The sequence below is a fragment of the Pogoniulus pusillus genome, chromosome 22, assembly GCF_015220805.1.
Source record: "Pogoniulus pusillus isolate bPogPus1 chromosome 22, bPogPus1.pri, whole genome shotgun sequence".
In the NCBI taxonomy this organism is placed as follows: domain Eukaryota; kingdom Metazoa; phylum Chordata; class Aves; order Piciformes; family Lybiidae; genus Pogoniulus; species Pogoniulus pusillus.
The window spans coordinates 22,242,777-22,265,637 of record NC_087285.1 but is presented as its reverse complement, the minus strand read 5'-3'; the positions used below and the strand labels follow the sequence as shown (position 1 = coordinate 22,265,637).

Sequence of the window (22,861 nt, the reverse complement as noted above, 5' to 3'; positions counted from 1 at the left end):
ATGGAAACCTCATCCAGAAGCAAGGTTTCAGGGCCAGTTCCTCATCCTCTACTTGCAGAGACTCTGCTCTTTGGTCTTCTCTTGGCCATCCTGCTAAGTTCCCAATCCCATCGTTTGCTGTCTCACAGTGGCACTGCTCTGCCTTGAATAGCCTTGCTCTGGCATTTCACCACACTCACAGATGCTGGAACAAGAACTCAAGGCAAGGTTCAAAGGAAACAAATTGCTGTTGGACCCAGACAAAGCAGGCACAGCAGGAGCTGCAGCCCTGGATGGAGACAGAAGTGCACTGCCTTCTCCCACTCCTGCAGAGTGCTCCAGCTCAGTTCTCCTAAATTCCAGCTGCTATGGAACAAAATGCCTGACAAGGCCTTTGGCTTGTCAAGCGTTCCAGATGTAACCCTTTCAAAATGTAACTACTCATCTCAGTCTGCTCTGAGGTGTTTCCCCCTTTCTTTTTGGGGGGGGGGGGGGGGAGTTTTTACATCTCCAGCTATCCCACTGCCATCGCATCAAATCCCTTTGTCCACTTTCTCTGTGGGGAGATGAAATCATAGCTTTGGAAATCAAACTCTTAACAACTACCAGGTGATGTGTTGACACAAGGCCAGTTTCTGAACACCAAGTTCCTACAGGAACAGGTCAGGAGTTTCCAAACATTCTGAAGCCTCTCCTCAAAAGAAAATTGGGAGTGACACCCAGAAATCAAAGCAAAATGAACGTTGATACAATTCCACCGAGAGTCAGGCATCCGCTACACAGCCAACTACATGCCAAGGAGTCTGTTTACTGTACTTTAAATTATTCATCCTTCCATCAGCATTTTATTGACTTCAGAATCATTTCACATAATTCCAGAAGGTTTTAACCCAATCAACCCTAATCAGCCAAGATGGTTAAAGAGTTTCCTGCATTCTTCTCTCTGCGTATTCCACCCAATCCCCCTGGAATCTGCAGTTGCAAGAGCTAAGGTAGAGTCATTTAACAACACTTTCCCCTCTTGTGCATTCCCATAAAACAGTTCTCAGCCTTGGTTCAAAGTCATGGAAATTTGATGCAGTGAAAAATCAATTCAAGGAATTTTACTGCTTTGAACATGCCTTGATGAAACCTCAGCTCTCAGCAGGGCAATCTCTCTCTTAGGATGTGATAAAAAACCCAAACCCTTCAGTCTTTAGTATCTGAGCAGTATCAAAACTAGGGCCCTTAAAGGAGAAACCATTCACTTTGCCAAGTCATTGTAAGGTTGTGTTTCTGACAGACTGTTGCTCACATAGAGCTCAAGTTCGGACCTCAAAAGCCACTTCCACTTCTGATCTGACTCACACTTCCCTTCAGCTCTTTTCTATACTTTAGTACTAAAACAAAACCCAAAATCAAGAAGAGCAAATGATGGCAACACTGAATCTCTTCTTGACCTTCCCATTTATTCTTGCTTTACTGCTGCTCTGTAAATGTCTGAGAGCTCACTTGGCAGGGAAAGTGCAAAGCGAAGCTCCTCTCAGACATTACTTACAGCAACAGGCACACCCCAAGTACTAATTAAAAAGGAGATAACCTCTTTCTTCTTCCCTGCCTTCCAGAACTCTCATCTAACTCGGCTGAACTTGTTTTCTTTCTCTTTTTCTCCCTCTCCCCAGCAGCTCTCACTTTGCTGTTACCCCTAATCCCTTACCTGTGCTCTAGAAATGCACTCAAATATGATTAGGCTGCCTGCTGCCAGAAGGTGCTTGAGCAAATGCAGCATGGATGCTTTGGCCTGGCTGTCGCAGACTGCAGGAAGCTATTGAAGACTTGGGCCCACCTTAGTCTTTGACTTTTGCAGGCAAGTGGTGGGCACTTGCAAACGTTAGAGAAGCCAAGTGGCAGATGCCAATCATCTCCTGAAATTCAGTGAACAGGAATGATGTTACTATCAGAAGAGGACAGGATTTCATATTGTCAGTGTGGATTTTGCTGAGGTGACTCCATAACCTGGGCTTGAAGGAGAAGAAAGGATACATCTGCCAGAGGTGTACTACTACTCATGCCCCTACACAGTGGTGACCAGTGCTAAAGGCTTTGCTAAACAATGCCCAAAGCTGATGCAATCCATATATGCTGTGCTCTCACTTCTGTGCTGTGCTCATTTCAACGTCGTCTGACAGCTGGTATAAACGGGTTCATTAGAGACTGCCTCTGACACTGAGGAAAATATTATGACTCATTAAATTGCTGTTGTCTCAAAGTCCTTGCCCCACATCAAGTCTTTCTGTATCCAGCCAGCAATGGGAGCCACAACACGTACAAATGTCTATAAACAAATAGGAGTGGTATTATGTGGAAGAAAAATATTGACAGGTATTTTTCCCCTATTACTTCACAGAAACAGTTTAGGAGTGACCACAAAGCATGTTCAACATTTGGTTTGGGGAAAAATCTAGGCCTTGAGAACAAGCAAGGGGAAAAAAATAAATTATTACTTTGGGTGTTGTGTGGTAGGTGGAAATGAACAGCAGTGAAAAGAAAACTCTTCATTTACATGCATCTGAAGCGACTGACTCCTACATGTCAAGTTCAGAAAGCAAGTTGGTCATCCAGTTGGTAACAGTGCAGAGTTTTGTCTAAAGAGGCACTTCTTAGCCTGAGTTTAAAGGTGCCATGCTTGTTACCTCACTGCTCCTGGGAGCACGACACAAGTCACAGGTAAAGAGCAATGCCACGAAGGAACTTTGCTCTGTTGATACTTCCGAAAGGTCTCTGCTTCTCAGGCTCTTGTTGTGCTTTATGTCCAGTATTAACCCACATTAAAAACACACTGGATCCGAAGAATCACAGAATCAAGAGGTAGTTTCATGCTTGCTCAAGCTAAGGCACAGGTCCTACAAGTCCCTTATTTGTTTTAAACCCCTTTTGGGACAGAGTTTGTGGCACCATAATAGGGATTACCATTTCTAAAGCTGCTTGTTTAAACAGAAGTTATCCTGGTGGCAAATGCATGCTTCAACCCTATCAAAAAGATACTGTCAATTAATTCTCTTCTTAAATTTCATTACTCTCTAAGGACCATTCTTTATGGTAGCCTCAGAATGCCTGGAACTCAAATCTTTTAACCTAATGCTTTTTTACTGCAGACCTCTGGGCTCCCCTCTGCATGTCCACCTCTGACAAACGGGGCAAAACGTTGTTCTCCTTGCTAACCCTGTGACAATTCTCAGCAGCAAGCAGAACATAAGAGGTGAACAGCAGTTCAAGCTGATCAGCTTGCAGGGTGGAAAGTGAGCACCTGAAGCGGGCACCCAAACTCACTGCACTCAGGAAGGACTTTCACTTTGCAGCCAATCGGCAGCTGGCCTCACAAAGTTTTCCACATCGAAAATTAATCAAGATGAAAATGCAACAAACTGAGCTCCAGCACACAAAGCTCCATTAGGGGAGCCTGGTGACATCAGAGAGCCTGAAAACAAAAGCTCAGGTAAGCAGCAGCCAGCCTCAGATGTAATTCCAACCGTGGGATTCCGAAGGTGCTTGTTCTGCATCCGAACAAACGCATGGTCAACAGTAAACGCTGGGCAATGAAATCCCAGCCGAGGCACAAAGAACTTCTAACGGAGAAAGCAGACAGCATTTTCTGCTCCCTCACTTCAGTATGTACAGGACAAATATAAATCAAAGTCTCATTTCTTCTGCACTCCAGTTCTCCTGCTGTTTTATAAACTTCTCCTTCTCCTCATTTGCTGTGACATTTTGGCAATTGAAAATTATTTACAGTGTAGGGAAGACGATGGGGGGCAGGGGGAGCAGAAATTACTTGCAGGCCTGCTTCTTGCTGCCTTTAAATATGCTCCAGAGATTTCTGGGTTTTAAGGGCAAAGAAATATCTCCTTCTATTAGTAAGAAAGTTTGGAGTAAACTGTAACTTGTGCAGGCTACACGTCTGAAGGGAATATGGCTGATTGCATGCATGGCTGGACCACTCCTGACAAACACAAGCCACGCGACTTCATCTGAATGGCCACAGCATCCCACACTCTGTCTGTGGTCTCGACTAACCTAGCTGGGGGTTTTGACATAAACTGATGCTGATGCACGAGTTTGCAGAGAAAATAAAGGGAGGATTGTGGTTTTCTGAAGCACAAGCTAAAGGAAGATAAACAAGCAGTGAGCCATTGTAAAACAAGCACCACAATAAGGAAAGGATACAAAAGGAATTACCAACACTGAACTTTTCACCAGCTTAAAGACCTTGATAATGCTTAAAATTAGTTCTGCAGTGTAAGCAGAAAGTAATCAAATATTCTGTTCCCTGCAAGACAGGCAACACTGCATCAACTGCTGCTGTGAAGAAACCAGAACCACAAATTATAGTTCTTCAGCATCCATACTAGTCCCTCAGAGCAAAGAAAGGACACGTATCTGCTTGGTGCAGTACCTGCAAAGCTCACAGGTACTGTCTGCAAGTTCACCCAGGAACACTCTTGGAGCCTATTTACAGGTCATTTCCTGAGATGCAAAGCAGCAGGGAAAAAGCAAGTGGTGCACTTAAGAAACTAACCTAGATACACTAGGTGTGCTGATCAGAGCATGACTGTGGTTTGACTTGTAGGTAACAAGAACCTTTAGAGAGCAAGAAGGAGAAGAACACTCATTGCAACCTGCTCATGTCAAGTATATTGAAATGCAAGACATGGGAAACCACTTTCTTAGCTGAAGAGCAGAATTTAATTTGTAGATCTAATAATATAGTGAATTTATTGACGTTATCACAATAGACAACACAGGGAACTCAACACAACTCCAGCCCCTGCCGAAGTTGTCAGAAGGCAAAAGGCTGAAAAGTAGCACAGCAAGGAGAGAGTTTTCAGTTCACAGCAAGTGAAGCAGCCAGACCAAGTCCTGTATGCTCAGACAGTGCTGCTCCTGCATGTGGAGCTGACCTGTGTGTAGCTGCACTAGCGCACAAGAACATCAAAGCGGGCTGAAAAAGCCCTTTGTTTGGCACAGGCTGGAGAGGGCTAAAGTCCCACACCCGACAAGAAACTACAGAATGTGCATTTTCACTTCACATTCACGGGAACAGGAAGGCAACTTCAAAGCACAAAGTGGCCAAAGCCAAAGCTGTGGATGGATCCAGAGCAGAACTCCAGGTCTGAACAGCTGGAAGCATTACACAGCTTCAAATCTCAAACTCACCCAGACCCAGATCTGAGCACGTTATGGGGTAATTGCAGCCTGACGTCAGAGCTGAACTTCAGCAAAGGTCAGCAAAACCTAGCACCTCATCTCCTGAAGGGCTGCGGGCAGCGCTGTGCTCTGCACACGCAGGAACCGGCTTTCGATCTGAGCAGGTTCCTGTCTCAGGTCACATCTCTGTCATTGCTCCTCCCAGGCTTTTCTGAAGTTCTTCCCTACAACTGCTTTTGATATTTGACGTTTCCCTCTCCTTCCTGGATGCACAGGGCTGCTTTTTGATTTAACCAATTTATTAGCATGCCACTTCACAGGCTCTCCTTCCTATTATGTCACGTTCCTGCTTTTACTTTGAAATGGCTGAAAGGCTTTGATTTAGTCTCAGATCATGTGCTGGCAACGAGCATCTTTAGAACTCTCCTGGAGAGAAGTCAGGATTTCTCTGCTCTTGTGAAGCCATAACTGCAAAGAAGTAAAAAAACAAACCACGATCCCAAAATCTTCATCTTCATGCATCTGCAGTGTCTCTGAATTACACTGAAACCCGGGAACGATCTGAGGTGCAGAACACACACTGAGCATTAAAGGCTAAGAAATTACTCTCATGGAGAGTGTGAAAAACTTACAGAGTGGGGGGAAGAAAAATCCCACCAGACTGAAAGCAGTCATAAAGCTGCTACTAAGCCAGTAGGGAAACAAGAGTACTTGTGCTTTTGAGATGCGTCTACCTATAAGAAGGAAAGCAAAGACTGGTACAGGATACTAGGACTATCTACCTGGCTTTCAGAGGAGGAAAAACTAAACCAGACCAGCTGTAAATTATTTAAAGGAAGAAAAGGTGGAAAAAGGTACTTTCCCCCTCCTTTTCTCCCCTTCCTGAAGAAGCAATGTGTCAAAATTGTTTTTTGGCCTTTTTTGTTGTTAACCTCCTCAGACACCTTCCCAAGCACTTAAAGAAACACCTTTATTTCCCCAGCCTGTTCTCAGCTGCCTAAACCATCAGTGCCTCAGTAAACACTTCCAATCAGTTACCCATAACATGTGCTGCTCATTAGCAGTGCCTTAAGCTCACCTGTATTGTTCCCTGCCTTTAACAGGGCACATTCAAAGCACCCTTCACCCTAAGAAGCATTTTATTTGAGTTGTTATTGCTGTAAGCTGGAACCCAGCTGAAGGAAACATTAATTTAAGGCCAGCTAGGAATTTAAAAGCACTCTTTGAAAGAAAAGGCCTGAGTAAAGAAAGCTACAAACATGAACAAAGTTAAAAAAGCAAGACAGGGATATTTGATGACTGAGGAAATTCTATCAAGCAGCACGAACCCCTGACAGAAAACAAGCACTCTTCATTATTCTCCAGCATTACCAATCTGCCTCTTTAGTGGAAGAAGCCTTCCAAAAAAACCCAAACCAGCCTATTTTTGCCCTTCCACATCTACATCCATTATAAGGTGTATCTGAAATTCTTAGGAGTCGGGTCAGGTTGGTTTTAAATACTCTCAAAGTTTAAGCACACTTTGCTGCTTTGTGCTTCAGTCAAGGACAGAGTGAAGCATTTCCCTTCCCCAGGGCTCAGCATAGCACTGTCGCTTAGAGACAACTGTCCCTTGAAACACTCGAACCTGCTGCAGCCACAACACTGACATCAGCAGAGCCACTGGTAAAGAAACACTGCTCTGAGAAACAAGCTCCAGCTCAAGCTTCTTCCTAGACATGCTAACAGAATCTTTCTCCAGAGGGTTACCCTCTTAGCTCTTGTGCTTTCTGCTAGAATCTGCCTCCAGAGCAACTCACCCAGCATTTGTGCCTTCTGCTAGCACCCCCAGCCTACAGCTACTTGCTGCAAGTCAGTCTGGCCACACGAGCACGAGTGAACTGAGGGCTCATTCTTGCACACTTCTTGAAATGTATTGCTCTGCTAAGCAAGCCAATACTGCAGTGAGCCCACCTGTTGCTGCTGTACAGCTGGGGTTCATTTTCTCTTTGAAGACTACTTTTGTAGTGTTTGTGAGGTAAACTTACATTTAAAGTCTCATTTGAGAGAACTGCTAAAGATCTTTACTTGCACACCTGCTTGTGTATGACTCTAGGCAAAGCATTTACTTCCTTTGAGGCTTCTTACTAAATGGTGGGAAAAAATAGTTTTGTCCCTCAAGAAGGTACTGTGATAATTATTTAAGGTAGTCTTATTGTGATGAGAGAAAGAGGACTACAAGCACAAGCAGATCTGGGCTAGTTAAGCAGAGTGTGCATTTATACACAGACTCAGCCAGCTGCAGCCTGTGGAGGCTCCCAAATGATCTGCACATTGAACAACAGTGGTTAAACAATGCTGTAAGGAACAGCCTTGTGTAAACACCAAGAAGCTCTCTGTGTCAAAGAAATGGATATGCTTGACAGACAACTGCAACCCAGGCAAAGCCATCAGGCTCAACACTGGAGCAGGGAGGACTGCAGCACTGAAGGTCCAGACCACATGTACTGGCACTGGTAGGAATCCTTCTGACTGCTCATGTGGAAGAAAAGTGTTTGCAACAGGTCAGAGCATATCCAGTGCAAAAGCTCTGGTACAAAAGCCAGCAACGCTCTGAGGCAGGGGTGGGGGACCTTCAGTTTTGGCTCAGTTTGTGATCAGCAGAGCACTTCAGCTATAACTTTTTTAGCCAGAGAATCTTTTTAGGCTTTACTTTGCATTATTATTTCCATGTGACAGGGTTCAGCCAAACCTACCAGTCAGATACTCCAGTACAGCAGCCATGTACACAGGAGCACCAACACCAATTCTGTACTTGGGGTGGCCTTTCTTGATGTAACGTAGCATCCTTCCAACAGGGAAGATCACCCCAGCCTTGGCGGAGCGGGAAGTCTTGGTGGACTTCTTCTTTCCACCCCTGCTGGACATTTTGTCTGTACTGGGTCTGCAACAGCACTCTGTAAATTGGGAAGAGGAGAGAAAAGGAAAAGATAAAGGTTATCAGTAAGGGCTGCAATATTGTATCCTGAACCTCTCAACACAGCAGTATCTTGGGCTGGGCCTAAACCATCCAGACAAGTTGGCTCTCTAGAGGGTCTAGAAGAAGCAGCTCCAACAATGTGACACAATGTTTACTTGCCATTGTAATCCTGGCACATTTTACACAGTAAATACACAAACCAAGGAAACTCTCTCATTTACATCAGCCTTGCCACTGACCTCCTGAAATTCCTGACAGATTAAACTGGTACCACTAATGGAGTACAGCCTGCTAACTACCTTGTGGAAAACAGAGACTCTGTTAAAACAGGAGGTGCTTCCCACAAGGAGACTGACACAAGCCTCAGCTCTCTGGACAAAACTCTTGACCAACCATTTGAATAACTGTGGTGGGAACTCTTCTCCTAATCACAGAACGGTTTGGAAGGGGCCTTCAAGTTCATTTAGTTCCAAAGCCCCTGCCATGCACAGTGACACCTACTACTACTAAACCAGGTTGCCCAAGGCCCCAGCCAATCTGTCTTTGAACACTCCCAGAGATGGAGCCTCCACAACTTCTCCAGCTAATCTCTTCCAGTGCCTCACCACCCTCAAGGGGGAAGAATTTCCTCCTAATGTCTAATTTAAATCCAGCTTCTTCCAGTTTGAAGCCACTATCCCTTGTCCTGTCACTCCATGCTTTTGTGAAAGTCCCTCTCCAGCTCTCCTGTAGCCCCCTTCAAACTGCAAGGCTCCCTGGAGCCTCCTCTTCTCCAGGCTTCCTAAAGGATATTTGCATTCCTCAAGGAGCCAATTTTCCAGGACGCATGAATTCACAGAACAAAGGCCTGTGATGGGCACAACACATCTCTTGTACAGCAGATGTCCTGTTTTCTGGAGGACCTGAAGTGAACCTGGTGTTTTGAGCCTAACAAAGCAGCCATCTCTACATGGAAGCCTCTACTTCTGCAACGTGCCCTCTAGCAATCTGATGAGCTGCAACCTGCCACTTTTCCTTACCATGCCAGTGGTCTAAACATCCAGCAGCTATCTGATAGCTGTATCTCGGTGTATGGCAGTGCAGGAACCTGCTGCTGATACAGCTGTCAAACACTTTTTTCTCTCGTTGATTTTGACTCTGGCTGCAAATAAAAGCTGACAAACTCAAAAAGGTGAAGGGTTTGCAGGCTCTTGAGGCACCCGTGAGGGTTTAGGCAACGAACCGAGCTGTGAAATCAGCTCAGAGGAAAGGAGACAGTCCCTGTCTTGCCCTCCTGTGTGTCTGGAGCAATAAGGAAACCAGCAGCATGCATTAGTGATAAGTGCACCTCTGTATCCCCCAGCTCTTCCCTTGCACAAGTCCTACCAAGCAGAGATTCCCCACAGTGTTTCTGTACTCCCCAGTGAACCCCGTTCCAACTTGCTTTCCCATCACACCACTTCTCTGCCGCACCTTTTTGGGTTTTGTCTTGTTTATTCTGAATCCTGTCCTTGTCCTTCTGAACCTAGCTGTATTTACCACATGCCTGATCTACAGTGAGTGAGCTCACAATCAGGCCAAACAAGTTCACCAAGCCCACTGCTGAGTTCTGCAGCTTCTCTTCTGTGCTGACATGTCCTACAGTCTGCTTAATCTCCATGAGTCACTGGGATTCACACTGCATGACTATCAGATGGAGACCACTCAGGATAACCACAGAAACACAAGTATCAAACATTTCTTTTCCACTTCCACATCCCATTAATCAAAGAGTTCATATTTGAATTAAGTAACTGCTTGTTAAAGGCAAATGGAATAATCCCATCTTATTAGCTCAGATGAAAGTCACACTATGTTTTTGGAACTGCTGTCAAAAACACAGACAGGACATTTTGGAAGGAGAAAGTCACCAAAAAGGGCTCCTTCTCTTTTCCTCTGCTCTCAATTATCCTGTGAAGAGGATGAGAAAAGCCTGTGCTTTTGCCTTAAGAAACTGCCCAGTGGAGCTCACAACTCTTGCATTTAATTGCATTTTCTCATCCACTTCGCTCTGCCTTTGTTAGCAGGAAGGCTGGGTGTGGCTTTGAGTTGGCTCTGGACTTTCTGCCAGCAATTTTCATAGTTCATTATCCATTTTCATCAATGCTAGAGATGTTTAATCTCACAAATGTTAAGAAGTCGACTGAATAAAATTTGCACCAAATGCTTCTAGCTTCCCCCAGAACTTCTTGGGTTTGTAACTGACAGGTGAATGGTGAAAACCATTTTTTTCTAGAGGAAATCTGCAAGTGTTAAGCAGCAAACCTCTGTGGGTGAGATTATGAGTGTAAGGGATAGTCAAAGAAGTTGGAAGATATCGTGGGAATCCTTACTTCTTGGCGCTGGATTTCGTTTCCTTCTCTGGGAGAGTCTCACCTGGCCATCAGCTGCATTTAGATCAAAGTATGAGTAATGCAGCCCTGCAGAATCACTGCCAGAGACTCTGAGGGAGCTAAAGTACAGCTCACCCAATATGAAATCCAACTGCAAGGCACACGTGGATGGCCGTGCTGCAGATGGTGCCAGGGAGGGATAGAGGAGTTCGCAGTTCCGCGACACTGTTCCTTAGAGAAGGAAAGGAATTGGCTCCTTCCTATACAGGGACAAATCGGTCCTGCACATCCCTGTCCCTGGGCACATCCCATCCCTTCAGAGTGCTGTCAAGTCAACTGCCATCGGTCACACTAAACCAACCTCCTCTATATTACCCTGCAGCAAAACACTTTGCTGCTTCCAACCTCTTTCACCTGGTTTTCAGAAGATGTTCTTCCCTTTAATGCACTATTTTCTACTTGATGTCTCCAAGCCTCCTGTCATCTGCCGCTAGCTAACACCTATCCGTACACAAAAAGGAGCATCTTCGTTGTTGTTGTTCACAATAAGCTTATTTTATCTCTTCTGCAAGCTCTAGAAGTTAATTTGCCCCTTTTTATTTTATTTTGTACCCCTGGTGAATTTGTCTTGCTATTATTTAGCAAAACCCTGCACCAATCTTCACAATTAACCTGATCCTCTCATACTGGACACCAAAGAGCTTTCCGCCTGGAAGTTTCTGTGCAAGGGAAAATTCTGCCTGAACCAGAAGGTGGGGGATTCTTACTGAAGAGAGCAAGAACTTGTGGAACTTCTAGCATCAGAGGTGAAGAGATAAAGATGATTCTCAGAGCTTCCTGTCTCAGGGATGTTCTTCCTACAACATTTAGTGACCCACTGTATCTTTAGCTGTTTGGGGCTAGAGCGAAGAAAATCCCAAGTTTCAAGGACCACTTTTAATTGTGTCAATCGTGTGATTTGGAAGGGGGAAAAGCACCTGGCATGGAAGACCTTTGGGTTTAATTACAGATTCAGGATCCACAATCAGGTTAGCAAAACCTGTTTATCCTGTCTTTGAGCTGCGGGATGGCCCAATGGGCTCTCAAAGCTTCTGCTCTTGTTTTTCACAGCAAAAGAGAAGGGAAAGAGGTTTCACATGCAACAGCCACAAAAAAAAAAAAGATTTACTGGAGTTAAACGTAGAGAGCATGGCAAGAGATCAAACCCCAGAGAAAACCGTGTGCCTTCCATGTTCTCAAATGCTTTATCTTTGTAATACCAGAAACTCTGGAATGCTGCCAACGCTAATGAACCAGAGCTGTCTGCTGAGTCACTGCTAGCCAAAGATGAGGGAGGGAGGCAACCAAAGGGAACCTTATCACATGAGCCATAGTCCAGCCAAGATTGGAGCAGGATCATTTACAATAAAAAGGAAAAACAAAAGGAGAGGCAGCCAGTGACAGTCAGTCAACAGAGCAGTCCTGTCCCTTCCTCCCTCTGCCTTGCCTTTGCAATGCCACTGCTGAGCAGCTTTGCCAAAGGTGCAGCATCTTCCAAGATGTGACAACAGAGTGACTGAGTTTCATTGTGACAGTTCACAGAACGATCGCTGTGACAACTACGGGAGATCTCCGAGGAGCCAACTTAGCCAAGTGCACCTTTGACTTCCAATCACACTGAATGCTCTGTTCTCCAGTGGCTCTGCTGTGCTTGGACGTGGATTGCCCTACTTGCAGAATTTAGCCTTTTGAAAGCCCCTTAAAGACTGTAGCAAGATCCAGGCTGCTTTCTAGGATCCCTAAACTGACAGAAGTGAGGATCTGATAGTGTATTATTTTTGCTTACAGCAAAAGTTCACAGTACAAGGCTTCTCTACCTCATGTCTCAAGTTGTGCCAGGGTAGGTATAGGCTGGATATTAGGAAGAAGTTCTTCACAGAGAGAGTGATTTCCCATTGGAATGGGCTGCCCAGGGAGGTGGTGGAGGCACTGTCCCTGGGGGTCTTCAAGAAAAGACTGGATGAGGCACTTAGTGCCATGGTCTAGTTGATTGGATAGGGCAGGGTGATAGGTTGGACTGGATGATTTTGGAGGTCTCTTCCAACCTGGCTGATTCTATGATTCTATGTCTTTGAGAGTCAGAAATACATTCTCCAAGAACAAAAATATGAAAGGTGTAGCAATACAAGCAGCAGAATTCACTTTTTTTTTTTTTATTTGAAGCTGGTTGTGGTGGACTCTGGTTGGCCAGAGTTTTCTGGACAAAGAGCTAAAGCTACCCTTCCAAATACCTTCCCAAAACACACACAGGGAAAGGTTTAACTTTGCTGAATTCTGAAGGTGCTGCCTGCACATCTCTCATTTCTAAATCCCAGTACTTCATTAGCTCAGTCAATCTGACACTTTCATCAAACAGTAGTAAATAAACCCTCCTGCTATTAATAGCTTTCAGGTCCTGCTTATAAATGACTTAAATGACTGCAAATGCTGCTGTCAGGCAGCATGGGCTTGCGCTGGTGTATTAACTGCACTCAGCAAACAGATGATTAAATTTAGATCTACATGATCACATCAAGTCAGTCTAGTGGAATCCAAGAGTGCAATCCATTTATCCTGCAACAGGATAAATACTATGATTTAGTAATTATTCTTCTCTTCTTTCCAGTACAGCGACTAAGCTGGAAAGTTCATTGTTGAATCGGAGGGGATTAATACAATGCTATTTCCTCTCCATTGTTTCAAAGCTTAACAAGGCAAGTGCTGCCATTCTCTCTTACAGCTGTTTCTGGGCTGTAACAACAGCCACTCGCTGAACTCCCTTTGAAAAGGTGCAGCTGAATTTGCTTTGACAACTAACTTGCTCTGCTCTTGGCTAATCAGAAGCTAGTCTGGCACATTCAGAAGAGGCGCTGCTTCTAGACTCTGCAGAAAATGGTCTCTAATAATCTTGCCACCGTCTGCGAGTGTGGTTTCCAGGTACAACAGGAATAAAAGAAGAGTTAATAGCTTATCATGGCTTCAAATTGTAGCTGAAGTGCTTTATCAAAGCAGGAATTCTGCTCTGAGGCAGAGAGAGGAGTGCAACTGGATGTGAAACGGCTTCCAGCACCGCAGCCATTTCTCACCTGAAAAGGTAACAGCACACACCTTCACTTTCACCTGCACAAGGCGGAGAAGAGCCCTTCCCTAGGAATGCCCAGCAGGTGAGCTTTCAGATGGAGATTAGCAAGACTAGAATTCCTTTAGTGCTGATGTAAAGGGTAGAAGAAGAGGAACAACCTTTGCACAAAACCTGTGTGCAAAACAAAGCACTCTTACACACTGTGTAGAGCTGGCCAAAGTCACGATGCCCCTGAAAACCCCAGCATCCCCTCACTGTGCAAACCTCCAATGTGAGCATGACCTAGCAGCAGTGCCGGGAGCATGACAAGAGTGTCCGCTGGGCATCCTGCCACCACCGCTCAGGACAAGGGAAACACAGCTGGCACCACTGACCACTGCTGGGAGCGCTGTCATGGAAGCACGTTACAGCTTTTGGGGTAGAAGGGAGGAAGGGTAACATCTACTGCAGGACTTTAAACCACTGGGCAGCTTATGAATTCAGCAGTCAGACAAACTGGTTTAAAGAGCATGTTGAAAAGCTCTTTGCCCCCTGACGTTTTTGTTAGGAAGCCAAAAGGTAATAAAGAATTCATATGGATGCTTCCAAGGCAACATCCAGATCAGAATGCATCTGAAGATAGATGCCACAGTGCTGAGGGGAAGGAGCATAACACAGTGACTGTGAGGAGGCCATGAGCAGTGGGAGTCTACCATCTTGGCACAAGGACCACAAGCCAAGTCCTGCCCATCCTCTCTTTAGAATGGGTCTGGGCAAGGAGCTATAGCTTCTTCCTATCTTTATAGCAACTTTCCCCAACAAGCCAGCAGGCACTGCACTCCCTCCACAAACACTTGCTCCTTCTGTGCCTCTTTTGCCTCTTCAAAGCACTGAGCTGACCAAATCTAGTGCTCACTGCACTGCCCACTGGGTCAATATTCCCTCTCACAAGGATGGCTCTATCTGGAGGCTCTTTTTCCTTCTTGTGGCATCCCTTCCAGATTGCTGCTCCTTTATGTCCTTGCTGGGCCAGGACTACTTCTTGTGCAGAACAAACACCAGGCCTTGATGTCGGTCATCAGACTCGTACAAAAACACTTCTAACTTACTTGGAAGCACAAGATTTCGACCATGCTTCTAGGGTGTGATTATATCACCTACCTTATCCAGCTTTTATCAAAGCCATGCACTGGTGGGTTTTTTAATCTGCAGAAGCAGGCAGTTCCCAAGAACACATTTAAACACACTGATATCTTTTAAGACTAACGTTGCAGAGCTGGACTTTTCTTGCCAGTGCTAACCTCTAAAGCAAGCAGTGCTTAAGCACTCTCCCTGTATTACTTTCACTAGGCCAAATTTTAGTCTTACCACTAGTTTTCAGATCAGTTATGGCTTAATCTACACCATCAGCACTTGGCTTCACCGGCGATCAGATGAGTGTGTTTGCACACAACAAAACAAAGTTACTCTTTAGGAACACAGAAGGCCTGGTAGATTTCAAGGTGAAAGGCTATGGATGCATAGCACAGCAAAATAACTTGTCACCACCAATACTAAGTAAGCAAGTGTCATTTCTTTCTTTTAGAACACTTAAAAGCAACTAAAACAAACCAACAACCCACACAACACATTTTTTACTAGGGACCACTTGATACAAAATATCTCATAGTCAGTGGCATAAACCTGTATTTTTAAAAGGAACTGTAACTGCCTTGTTTCCACCTCAATTTTTATTTCTGGCTGCGCCTAAGGAGCCAGGTTTTGTTTTTAGTAATTGCTGACTTTTCTCCTTAGCTCATTTCTTTCTTCTGCTTTTAGGAATGGGGGAAGACAGTAGATCTGCAAAGTTCCCTACAGACCTGTTGCTAAGTGACAGCCACACACAGCCCTGGGGAAAAAATGGTGGTTCATTTGTATGGTCAAGAGATAAACAGCAAGCCTCATCCAAACAGATTTTCGCAGCCAGACTCCTTCCATCAACCTTAATGAAGCAACCTCAGTTTTACACCATCCGACTCTACCACGAGCTGGGTCCAGCTGCCGGCTTCGGGTGAAATTTCATGGTCCTGCTGCAACTTTTCAGAGATCACAGAGGAAACAAAAGGTGCACGGGAAGACAGAAGTTAGAGAGGCAGCTTGTTCCTCTGGCTGGCTATCACGGGCACAGTTTTTGGTCTAAATCCAGGCGCTGGAGTGCTGTGCCTGGCGTGGTACCTCGGGAACCTGCATTCACCTGCAGTCCTTGCAGTCCCCGGTGAGGAACACCCACAGGCAGAGGCAGCCTGCCCGGGCTGCTCGGCTCCCGCAGGCAGACATATTGCGGGCACCGCCAGAAGTGACAGGTCCCAAACAACGCCGGGCCCCCTCCTCGCTCAGCCTTTATTTGCCACCGCCCTCGGAAGCCTTTGCTCAAGGGTTTTAAAAATGCCATTTGGCTTTTTTAATTAAGTCGTTCACTTGCGGCAGGTAACTTTGATGCCACAGTTCGTTCATCCCGCAGTGCACACAGACCGCAAGCCCCTTCCGCTGCGCCTCACTCGCGCTCTCCGCGGTCTCTGCGCGTTATCTTCTGCCCGAGGACCCCAGGCGGCAACGGCGAAGGAGTCCGTGCGGACGTGTCGGAGGGAAGCGTGAGGAAACCGCGGATCGACCCCTCAGCCCTTCCCTGAACCCCTCCTCGGCAGGGCCGGCGACTGTGGGGTGTCCACCGGACCCCTTCCAGCCTCCCGCCCCAGCCCCGAGGCAGACGCCACGGAAGCGACCCCCAGCTGCCACCATTTCGCTGGGCGCGGGGGGGATCTCCGGCTTCACCCAAGGCACAACAAGAGGGGGCAGAACCGACAGACCGCCCGGCGCGGCCCGAGCCTCCTGGGTTTCCTCGGGGAAGAGCCAAAGGAGCAAGCCCTCACCTCCCCCAAAGCCCACCCGGCTGCGGGGGCCCCGAACTCCGCGGGCCGGGTGCTCCCCGCCGCGGCAGAGCCCCTCAGCGCTCTCCTCAATCCCCACGGGGCAGGCGGCCCTTCCCGCCGGACGCGGGCAGCGACTCACAGCGAGGCCTCCGGCGGCGAGACGTTTCCAGTCGGTCGGTCGGTAACCGGTGGCGGCCCCGCAGCCTCCGCTCCGCCCGCGGGGCCAACGGGAACGGCTGGCGGGGGCTGGCGGCGAGCTCCCACAATGCCCTGCGCGCCCGCGCCGCACGTCACATCCCCGCGCTCCGCCCGCCGCTCCGCCCCGCCCCGCTCCTCACTGCGCCGGGCCCGGGCCCTGCGGGCGCTGCCTGCTCCCCGCTCCCCGCGGGGCTCCTGCCTCTCCGCCCGCCGCTCCGCCCCGCCCCGCCCCGCTCCTCGCTGCGCCGGGCCCGGGCCCTGCGGGCGCTGCCTGCTCCCCGCTCCCCGCGGGGCTCCTGCCTCTCCGCCCGCCGCTCCGCCCCGCCCCGCTCCTCACTGCGCCGGGCCCGGGCCCTGCGGGCGCTGCCTGCTCCCCGCTCCCCGCGGGGCTCCTGCCTCTCCGCCCGCCGCTCCGCCCCGCCCCGCCCCGCTCCTCGCTGCGCCGGGCCCGGGCCCTGCGGGCGCTGCCTGCTCCCCGCTCCCCGCGGGGCTCCTGCCTCTCCGCCCGCCGCTCCGCCCCGCCCCGCTCCTCGCTGCGCCGGGCCCGGGCCCTGCGGGCGCTGCCTGCTCCCCGCTCCCCGCGGGGCTCCTGCCTCTCCGCCCCGCCCCGCTCCTCGCTGCGCCGGGCCCGGGCCCTGCGGGCGCTGCCCGCTCCCCGCGGGGCTCCTGCCTCTCCGCCCGCTAGCGCGGGCCCGCGGTGCGCCCAGGCGGGGCCAGCCCCTCCGGTCCCCGCGGCAGGCGGCAGCCATGCGGGCGCTCCGCCTGGCTTCTGCAGAGCCCCGTCCCTGTGCGGGGCTGGGCCCTGGCACCGCGCTCCCCGCAGCTGCTCCCGGCCCTCCTCTGCCTGCGCCTGCCCGGGCCATTGTGTGCTGAGCTGTGTGCTCCTAAGGCTTCGGTGGGGAGGACCGGGCGGGGGTAACGCCATTCCCCTCAGCATGAGGAGGGAAGGGAATGAGCCATGGCAGCGTTCGTGCCGGCGTGAGCTGTGCGCACTCTTGCTGCTGTCCTTGCTCTGTACAAAAATGGCTTTTTGCCATTATATAACGGCCCCAGATGGAGATTTTGGAGGAGCTTCTGCGTGGGGGATGCTAATAGGCTTGCGCGCACCTTGCTGGGCTGGGGAGGCTGTGATGCTGCTGCCCCCTGCCCACACGCCCAGCTGGCAAATGGAGAGGGCACCTCGCAGGATGTCAGGGACTGGAAGGGACCCAAGGAGATCATCCAGTCCAGCCCCCCTGCCACAGCAGGACCACACAGTCTAGCTCAGGGCACACAGGAACACATCCAGACAGGCCTGGAGAGGCTCCAGAGAAGGAGACTCCACAGCCTCTGTGACCCTTATAGTAAAGTCCCCCCTTGTGCTGAGCTGGAACCTCCTGTGCTGCAGCTTCCATCCATTGCTGCTTGTCCTATCCCCGGGAACAAGTGAGCAGAGCCTGCCCCCTCTTCCTCCTTCCCACTCTCACAGCTGCTTCACCTGCCGGTAATAGAGGGAAGCTGCTACTGAGGGCCTCAGCTGAGGGACACACAAGTCATAACAGATTGCTGTCTCACAGCATGCTGCTGGCTTGCTAATGCTCCCAAGCCCTTCTGCTGCTACAGCCTGCATGGAGCATCCTCTTGTTTTAGTGCCCGAAATGGGATGCCAGTCCACAGCTGCTTCCCCAGTGCCCCTAGCTGGTGTTTCATGGCTAGAGCCATGGTGAGTGTCGGTGGCACAGCAGTGTAATCTCAGTCCAGCTACCAACAGCTGATGGGGCCAGCAGTTTCTTTATGCCTCTGGGCTCTGTCTCTCTCTGTTTTGCTCACTCATCACATACGGTGCCTTTGGCAGAGGGCATAAAAAGCAGGGAGAACGTTGTTTAAAGAAGAATGAAAAGTGGGGAACTAGGGAAAGCCTGCAGAGAGCTGTGGGGCTGGTCTGGGAAACGTCCCTTCAGAGAGTGCTCCTGGAACAAGGGCGAGAAGGCACAGCTGGCACAGGGCCTGGGAAAGCAGTGCCATGAGCAGCTCGGCACTGTCAGTGTGGAGTTCTCATCCATATCGGTGGCTTTTAGTGCAGCTAAACTCTGCATCTCCCAAGACATCTCTCCTTAGGCTTCCCTGCAGCACAGAGTCGAAGGCAGCCTTGGCCTGGCTGTGCTCCCCAGCGCCAGTTGTAACCTCGGTGCTGTTCACACAGGCGGTTTCTGCCTAACAAAGGCTCCCTGCTAGGTTAAGTACCCTGTAGTCCCTGATTGCCCTTAACCCACTGATACGGATACAGTACTCACCGGGCCATCTGCCGAGACTGACAAAGCTGAGGACACACACTGCGTTCCCTGTGCTCCACCATCTCACTCCCATCTCCTCCTCTGCATTCTCTGCTCCCGTTTGTCTTGCTGGCAGCGCTGCCCACGCAGGAGCCCTGCTCGTGTGCTGTGCAGAGCGCTCAGCAGAACTGGGGCTCCAGGGCTTGGCTCTCCCCACTCTGTTTTGTTGTCAGTCACACGAGTTTTATCTGAAAAAACCCAACCACAACAACAACACAGAAAAAACAACAGCCCAAAAGCCCCATGCCCGACACACCTCTGTGGAGATGGTGAGCTCTAAAGGGCCAGGTGGGGTTTAAAGAGCCCACAGCACTGCCCAGTGAGGTTGATGTGAGGCTACAGAGTGAAGAGAGCTGATCTGAGAGGGCAGGTCACAGAAACACAGAATCGTGGAATGCTGTGGACTGGAGGAGACCTTTAAAATGTCCAGCCCCTCTGGGACACCTTTAACTAGATCATGTTGCTCAGAGCCCTAAACAACCTTACCTGGAATGATTCCAGGGATGGGAACCTGAGCAACCTGGACTGGTGTCTCACCACCCTATGTAAAAAGATTCCTCCTTCTCTCCAGTCTACATCTCCCTCTCTTAGTTTGAACCATCACTCCCTATTCTGTCACCCCAGATCCTGCTGAAAAGTCTGTCCCCAGCTTTCTCATCAGGCCTTTTATGTACTGAAAAGCTGCTAGAAGGTCTCAGCAGAGCCTTCTTCATGCTGACACCCCCAACTCTCCCAGCCTGGCCTCACAGCAGAGCCTTGCCAGCACTGCTGTGGCCTCCTCTGGCCCTGCTCCAACAGGTTCCTGACTGATGTGCTGAGGACTCCAGAGCTGCCCCAGCACTGCAGGGGGGGTCAGCAGAGCAGAGCAGAGGGGCAGAAGCAGATAGAAGCAGTTAGCTGGGAAGTCAGTGCAGGTCACTTTCTGTGCTTTCCTACCATCCTGGTTCATTTTGTCTGTTTTTTGAAATGGACTCTCTGGAGTCTCTGCTTCTGGACCTGCCTGGGTCTGCAGGGAGCCTGCACACACAGTGAGATGCTGTTGGTCACTTCAGTGCTGACAGTGCCTAGCTCACCTCGCACCAAAGCCCAGGTTTGCCCTGGTGAACATGTGCTGGGCCTCCAGAGAGCACTCATTTTGAGAGCACTCAGTGTCTCACAAGTGCCTGAAAGGGAGCCTGGCTTACCAAAGCCTGTGAAGCTGCACTCTGTAAACCACCCCACTAAGCCAAACCCTGGCTTAGCTTTTACTCCCTTTGCCAGTTTCGTGCTGTGTTTATTTATACACAGGCTGATAAAAAGCACCTTTTCAGAGCTCCACTGTCTTTATGATTAATATAAACACTTCTTACTTTTACATTCTTGTATTCTTACTTCATTTTGACACCCTGACTCTGCAATCAATTTTAGCAAGCTCAAGGGACTCTTTGCAGAAGATAGCTCTGAGCCATTTGGAACATAAACACTTAGCTTGTTTATGCAGCATAGGTGGCCAAGAAGGAAATATTGCTTGGGAGGGGAGAGAGCAGTGTGGGGAGGGTTGTGGTGGATGGTAATCCTCTTAAACTTAGCTCAGTGTTTGCCCTTTGGGACAGCTATCATAATTCTGGGCATGTCACCTCATTTGTCACTGGTGTTTATTTGTCATTGTGTGTTTACTGGATGTGCAGAATGCCTGTCCAGGGTTACTTTGCTTTGCTGAGCTATCTCCTTGGGACATAGTGTGCCCAGCTGTTTTCTTTCCACCTTCACATGGTCAAAAGGCAGTGCAGGTCTCTCAGACACCACCAACTTCTCTAAACTCCCTGCAGCCTCTTATCCTCCCCTCTTTTTGCAGACTCTGTGTCTGATTCGTGCTCCAGTTAACTCCTTACAGCCAGGCTACGATCAGCTGTCTGTATTCCATGCTGTTGGCATTCTTGCACCCTCCATCGGATGAGCACAGTGACCTCCTGCCAAGCCTAGTCAGTGCCCATTGTGCCCTTAGTGCAGCCCACAGGCTGTGTAGCTGTCCTAGGGGAGTATTAGCTGTGATTTCCAGAGGGCTGACTCTGCCCTTCAGCAGTTGCTGTAATCCACCTTGGTGTTCCTGTGCTGAGAAACGACTCACTAGAGTGCTTGCCTGTGTGAGGGACAGGGCTTTGCTTCTCTTTTGCTTTGGTTTCCAGCCACCTTAAGGACATGAAGCTTCTCCTTAGTAAAAATTAACCCAAGGAGGTCAGGAGCTTCTGCAAGTGAATTCAGCCCCAGACTGGTGCTGGAACCACAGTGCATTTTGATACCTGTTTCGTGTAGGGTTGGGGCCACTGCTACGAGGATGATGAGGGGACTGGAGCACTGCCTGGTGAGGAGAGGCTGAGGGAGCTGGGGCTGTTTAGTCTGGAGAAGAGAAGACTGAGAGGGGCTTAAATCAATGTTTATACATATCTGAGGGCTGGGGGTCAGGAGGGGGGTACAGGCTCTGCTCACTGCTCCCTGGGACAGGACAAGGAGCAATGGTTGGCAATGGATGGCAATGGATGGAAGCTGCAGCACAGGAGGTTCCAGCTCAACACAAGGGGGAACTTCTTTCCTGTAAGGGTCTCAGAGCACTGGCACAGGCTCCCCAGAGAGGTTGTGAAGTCTCCTTCTCTGGAGCCTTTCAAGTCCTGTCTGGATGTGTTCCTATGTGCCCTGAGCTAGGTTGTGTGGTCCTGCTCTGGCAGAGGGTTGGACTGGATGAGCTCTTTGGGTCCCTTCCAAGCCCTGACATCCTGTGAGCCTGTGGTCCTGTGACAGATTGGGTGTTACCTGCCCCCTACTCTTATTAAATCATCCAGACTAGACTCATCCAGCTGGAAATTAAGGAATGAAGCTTTATATGTACAGCTTAGCAGAATATACAAGCAGGTATTTGCAGTGTATGCAGCTCTATACATATATATGTACACATACATATACAAGTTAAAGGTAATACAGAAACACAGCAGCCCTCCCAGAAACCCAAGTCCCCAGGAGGGCTCCCAACAACTCTGCCACCTCCTTTCCACCCCTCTACCTTATCCCAGAGTTTGCCTTACATGCAAGGTGAGTTTGGAGGATTGGCATGGGGGGTTAGAAAGCAGAAGAATTAGTGACACAGGAGCAGCCCAGGGAGAAAAAAAGCACAGGCTCCCAGAGACTCACACCAGCTGTCTTACCTGTGCTTATGTTCTTGTTTTTATCCACCTCAGCAAGCCTAAGAGTGCAGCAGCCATCACCCCTGTTTCCTTTTCACAGCCTGCAATCTAATTTCTCTCACTAAAATTTTCCAGTTAGCCTCGAACTAGCACAGATCCCTTTTTTTCTTCCTTACCTAGCCAAACACAGGCCTACAGTTTGGTTTCCAGCTCACTTCCAAACCCCACAGCTGGTTTTGTGGAAGTGAGCTGCTGTTTCGTGCTCAGCCTTCGTCCACCAGAGGTGAACAGAACTAATTCCATTTTCAGATAGCCACTCTTTGCTTTGGCACCCAAGCCATGACAAGTGTGAGGATATCTCCCCTTTTCTGATCACAGAGAACAACTATTTCCTCCTGCCTCTGTGGTCTCAAGGCACTGTTGGCTGGAGATTGATTGCCAGCTGTGGTGTCCTGCAGCAGAAGTGCCAACCGGTGGTAATATGTCATTATGGGGAGATGAACACTTCCAGGGCACAAAGAGTGTGTGCCTGGGGTTGGTTTTCCTGGCTGGTAGGCAGAGATAAGTTAGCAGAGATAATTTGCTCCTTTTGTTTGGGGTTTGCAGTAGACAGGGTACCTCTTAGGGGGTTGTGTTTGCCAGACGTGTGGTTTGTGTGGCCCAAGATTTGCAAACGAGTCATTTCAGCACAGCTTTCTGATAGAAGCATAGCATCTGCAGGAGTTTTTGTCTCAT

The 22,861-nt window shown here is 49.0% G+C and overlaps 1 protein-coding gene across 5 annotated transcripts in view; it reads right to left on the bottom strand.

Moving 5' to 3' along the window:
• LOC135185431 (core histone macro-H2A.1) overlaps positions 1–16,755 on the bottom strand; it is a 43,941-nt gene extending 27,186 nt beyond the window's left edge. For 2 of the 5 annotated variants that reach the window (XM_064162186.1, XM_064162188.1), the window contains exons 1-2: positions 16,601–16,755; positions 7,899–8,099 (exon numbers count right to left, since the gene is read on the bottom strand). In XM_064162186.1, coding sequence (XP_064018256.1) covers positions 7,899–8,070 — 172 coding nt within the window. In that variant the 5' untranslated portion in view covers positions 8,071–8,099; positions 16,601–16,755. Of the gene's footprint in view, positions 1–7,898; positions 8,100–16,461; positions 16,556–16,600 lie in introns of those variants that run through there. The other 3 variants (XM_064162189.1, XM_064162190.1, XM_064162187.1) reach the window with 2 other exon arrangements.
• Between the last annotated feature and the right edge of the window lie 6,106 nt (positions 16,756–22,861).